The sequence below is a fragment of the Limulus polyphemus genome, unplaced genomic scaffold (assembly GCF_000517525.1).
Source record: "Limulus polyphemus unplaced genomic scaffold, Limulus_polyphemus-2.1.2 Scaffold158, whole genome shotgun sequence".
Lineage (NCBI taxonomy): Eukaryota > Metazoa > Arthropoda > Merostomata > Xiphosura > Limulidae > Limulus > Limulus polyphemus.
The window spans coordinates 231825-237040 of record NW_013665768.1 but is presented as its reverse complement, the minus strand read 5'-3'; the positions used below and the strand labels follow the sequence as shown (position 1 = coordinate 237040).

The 5216-nt window shown below is 31.4% G+C and overlaps 1 protein-coding gene across 3 annotated transcripts in view; it reads right to left on the bottom strand.

Moving 5' to 3' along the window:
- LOC106476681 (organic cation transporter protein-like) overlaps positions 1–5216 on the bottom strand; it is a 25479-nt gene that overhangs the window by 17090 nt on the left and 3173 nt on the right. For 2 of the 3 annotated variants that reach the window (XM_013937319.2, XM_022381377.1), the window contains exons 1-2: positions 4077–4194; positions 1285–1678 (exon numbers count right to left, since the gene is read on the bottom strand). In XM_013937319.2, the coding sequence (XP_013792773.2) occupies positions 1285–1668 (384 nt within the window). In that variant the 5' untranslated portion in view covers positions 1669–1678; positions 4077–4194. Of the gene's footprint in view, positions 1–1284; positions 1679–4076; positions 4195–5216 lie in introns of those variants that run through there. The other variant, XM_022381376.1, reaches the window with a different exon arrangement.

The following is a 5216-nucleotide window of genomic DNA, read 5'->3' as shown; positions in this document are numbered from 1 at the left end:
TGGATTATTCGTGATGTTCCCCGATCTTTTTAGAACTCATTACGTGTTACCAGGGTCACGTGACTTTCGCTGTCGTAACATTACGTATAGGTATGGTTGGTGTCCCGTCTCATAATTTTTACATGGGCACTCTTGTTGCCTGCTATATCAGAGTTGTCCCTCTGAAGTTTAGGTTGATATATCTTACTGCATAACGTTCACATGTCTCACCAATTGATGCTTAATAGGGCAGTTTTGTCTATTTTAATTTAAAATGGCAGACTTTAATTCTCCATCAGTGCAAGTTTAGAAGTCTCAAGAAAAGTTTATTTTCTTAAGATAATCTCATGAATAATAATAAAACTATATCAATTTCATTACGCAAAAATAATAAAAACGCTTAATGAGTAACATAAATATTTATACAACTTTCTAAACACTTTCCAGTTAAACAGTTAGAAGTTAATAATTAGTGTCACCTCATCAATAACACTTGAAGTGTAGGAGTTATTTTAAATGCTGCTTTACTAATGTTGCATATCAGTTGTAAGCTCACCTAACCAACAATAGTTTAAGAGTAGGAACTATACTGAACATTGTTTAACTGATGTTGTATCTTGTTAACTCACCCAGTTAATAACAGTTTATGAGCAAGAGTTATACTGAATATTGTTCTATATTGTAAACTCCTCTAACTAATACCAGTTCATGTGCAGGAGTTATACTGAACATTGTTGTACACTGTAAACTCACCGAATTAAGCTCACAGTCCATGAACAGGAGTTATAATAAACGTTGTTTTACAGGTGTTATATTCTATAAGCTCTCTGATTAACAAGGGTTAAAATGTGGGACTTATGCTGAATGCTAGGTGTTATGAGGAACCGAAGAACATTACAAAGTATACTAAACAAAGAAGTCACCCATAAAGAAAAACATTAAAGAAATATTTATAATCAAACATTCACACAAATATTTTATCGGTTGTATACAGCAAAATTTTGTTTATTTTATTGTGTGACTTTAAGAACAAGTATAGTCCTTTCAAATATTTAATTCATATTAATCAAACAGTTGCAGCCGCCAACCATGAATGCATATAAATCTTTACTCATATATTCATACTAATAGAATGATTTTGTCTTCTATGACAGCAAATTTCTTGCAGCTAACCTATTCTACACTTTGCATATAATCACGTAAAAGTGTCGATTAAACATTAAACGTAGAAGTTTTAATCATTTAATTTCCATTGAATCTGTTTTGTATTGTCATGTGTAACCGATTTCATTATTCTAATCTCACCTCATCAATAATAGTTGAAGCGTAGAAAGAATTGTCATACTCCCACGATGTGCACGTGACATTCGAATATTCTCTTTCTGAAGGCGAATCAGTAATGGTTTTATACATGAGACAAGAGCTGTAGATAACAGTGTTGTTTTCACTTGTTATTTGAGGAATAGCTAGGGATTTCCACTGGTTGGCAGTGAGATTCCAATAGGCTGGTGGTGGACTGCACCAATGGTCGATTTCAGGAGTAAAAAATGTCGGTACGAGAATCTGCCAACTAATTGGCATCAAGTTAATGAAAGAAATGAGAAACAGGTTTCTCTGCCAGGGTCCAAATTCTCCAACTAAGTCTTCTAGTTTATTTATTCCTTTCGACTCTTTTTCCTCAGATGACATTATGATACTTCTGGAAACAATAGTATGTTTATTACATCACTGGTTTGAGAAGGAAGCTGCAGCATAACATCTGATCGTGAAATCTCTTTTTAAAAAAGTGAAATTCTACATTAAGAAAAGCCTCATGATTCTAGATTGACGAAATAGCGCAACAAAAAGACAGTACAAAATCTATACACAAGCGTAAATTGTTTTGTTATCTTATTATTTAATGGTTAATAGTTTTAAATACCCTCACTATGTATGAGGTTACTTTCTACATGTATTTCTTATACTTTAGTACGAATTATTTAATAATCAACACGATTTACACCCCCACTATATATATCTGGCTACTTTCAGAATGTTAAATTTCAATATGGATTTCTTAATAGTCAATTTGCAATAATTTTTCAAAGTGCATTATTTTATGTTTGGCGTATGTTAGTTAACTTTTAATATTGAACTTTACTCACTTTGTCATTAATACCAACCAAAAAAGTTCAATGTACGAATGATCATTGAAAGCGGTATAAATCTAAAATGCGTGTTAACTCACGTTGGTTGTCACCAATGTGTATTAGTACTGAAGCTGAAATGTAGAAAGTAACTAGTAGTAAAATTTTGTTATATATCATAAGCAAAATATATATAGTTTACACATAGTCCATAAATTATGAAAATAGTAGTCGCCCTTTTTAAAATTTGAATTTATAACTGAAGCTACCATTACGACATTTAAAAAAGAAGACAAATGTAACCGTGATTTGTAATACGTTGTTTATAACTTAAACAAACCTAAACCCTACTATGGCATTATCCTCACGATTTGAAAGTTATGCCAGTAAAAATATTTCGAGTTATATTCGAGTTTATCTTATATTCCAAGATTAATGTTTTTCATCATTTATAAACCTATGAATAAGATTAACAAAATATTTGAGTACCAAAGATGAAATAATTAAGATAGAACTGGAATTTATAAAATATAATGTAAATGTAAAAGTTGAATATATATATTGGTCAAACTAAAAAGTACTTAAAAGTGCAGATTACAGGAACATAAAAGAAACAATAAAACTAGAAAATCGGCTATAGCAGAACACGTACAAACAGCACAATTTTATGGGGCAAAACTACAAATTTATCTCAACCTCATATCATACTGTTACGTCTCTAGTCGTTAGTTAATTTCCCGTATAATTTCTTTCCGATGAAACTTTAGCGACACAAGTCCTTTCTTAAATAAAACTAGTTTATTCTTTATCAATACAACTTTGAAATTTACTTTGAAATACAGTGTTTTTAAGTGGAAGTTATTGTCGCCTTTAACAAACTTTTAATTGCATAAATACAAAACGTTGTATTTCAGTTAGTTTTTGGTCTGAAGTCTGTGTTTCAACGAATTTTGGGCATACTACTATCCTGTTACCAAGATCAGAAATGTTACTTACAAGTAACAGTTTTTTTTTGCTATTATGTGTAGAGCAGTGCCTAATTGTTTGATGACAAAAGTTGTAATTTTTTGTGAATAATCATTTTGTCTGAGCTAAAATGAAAAATATAAGCCTTTTTGTAAATGCTTTAAAACAGCAAAACATCTCGGGAATTCGCTAAAAAATGATAAACATTAAAATGCTCATACTTCATTTGGTACATGTAACAAAATACTGCTTTTGGTAACTTGGTGTAACGGAATACAATAGTATGTGAAATCTGATACTTAATTTCACTCTTAGGTGTCATATGTGTTAATATTTTCATCATATTTGGTTCACATTACTTATACCTACTAGATGTATTGTTCATAAAAATGTATTCTATGCAGAAAATGTTATTACAGTCTCGTTCTCTAAAAGTTCCATTTGTATATATTTATAGTTTATTCCGTTTTCCTCAAATTGGTATTTTTAAGAGTATTAGATTGTGCTTATGAATAAGAAATTAATAAGAATTTGTTTCTTTAAATTTATATTTTATTATTTTTAGTTTAAAAGACAATGAATATGCAAGTTTCCAATTTTTAATCTGTTTACAAAATAACTTAGATAGTAAAATATGCTACATTTCCCAGAGCACAGATAGCCCATTGTGAATTTCAAACAAATAAACTTTTGTGTTGCAACACTCATGAGATTTTCACTAAAGAAAAACAAATAATTTTTTTAAAGTTTGTTTTTTGATTGATCTATATTTGAAACTTATTCTTTTTTGTAAATTTTATTGGTTAAAACTGATACATAATGTTTATGGAAATTTCAATTGTTTTATTTATTGCTCAGATATAAAAATATTACCCAGTTATGATTGGTGATGATCGGTGCGGTAGTTTCGAGTTTTGGACGTATAAAAAAGAAGTAGAAGCTATAAAGACTGAGGCTTTCTGTAACTGAAAACAAGACAGTGAAGAGACATTAACAAATACTTACCCCCTCGTGTGGCTGGAATAGTTGTGTTGTTATTGATGGTGATGAAAGTATTGAAATAATATAGTTCGAACTGTTGTAAGAGCGGACACTGCTTACGTTTGAATTATTCGCGTGCGTTAGACAGAGCAACACGTATAACCATGGAGATAAAGTCAGTGAATGCGTTTACGTTGCAAGGTGAGGAAAAAAATGTCCTCGTTGTGTATACTGCGCATGCTCTTGTAAAGTTGTTTGATTGGTTACAACCGTTACATGTATTAGGATTGTAAAGGGAATGAAAGAGTTTTACTTACCCACTTGTGTTAATCTAATCATATATTCTATCTTCTATTGATGGCAATGAAAGTATTCGCATAACTTAGTTCAAACTGTTGTCTGAGTGGATACAACTTCACTTATTTCTGTACGTTAGACAAAGCAACACGGATAACCAGGGAAATAAATTCAGTGAGATGGTTATATAACAAAGTCTGAAGAAGTATCCTCTTCGGGACATACTGTGAATTCTTTTAACACAAAAAAGTTGTTTGGTTAATTATATGTATTGGGATTATGTAGAGTATAATAGATACTAGCGAACCGGTGGATCTATGGCCCAAACTTACAGGGACGCTATATCGCAAATGTAATGGTTGAACTAGTATTTTGCAATTTAATGATCATTGCCGCTATAATGCAAGTTTAATGTCTTTAACCAAGTTACGAACGGTAATTAGTGGGCCTACTTATTTACATGGTCTTATGTAAATCAATTATAATTTGGGGTCCGCTTTCGGGGAATTCCCTTAAAAGTGTTTTCCTGAAAATTCCCCAGTTCACCAAGTTGTTGTGAGAAAAGTTTTACCTTTGTGCAAACCTTGAAAGGCCGAGACAGTTCGTTTGGTGCCATTTAGAAATTGGTGAGTCCAGCAGTTTAGGAGGAGTTACGTGACACACACACACACTGAATATTATTATATATATTTCTTCTTATCTACACTGCGGATAGGATTATATAAAACGTTAGACATGTCATGATAAATATCACTGCTTCAGATAAGACTATTGAGTGAGAGGCCTTTCACTTCTTCATGTTCACATTGGATTTGTTTTGTTTGTTTGTTTTGAATTTCGCATAAAGCTACACGAGAGCTATCTGCG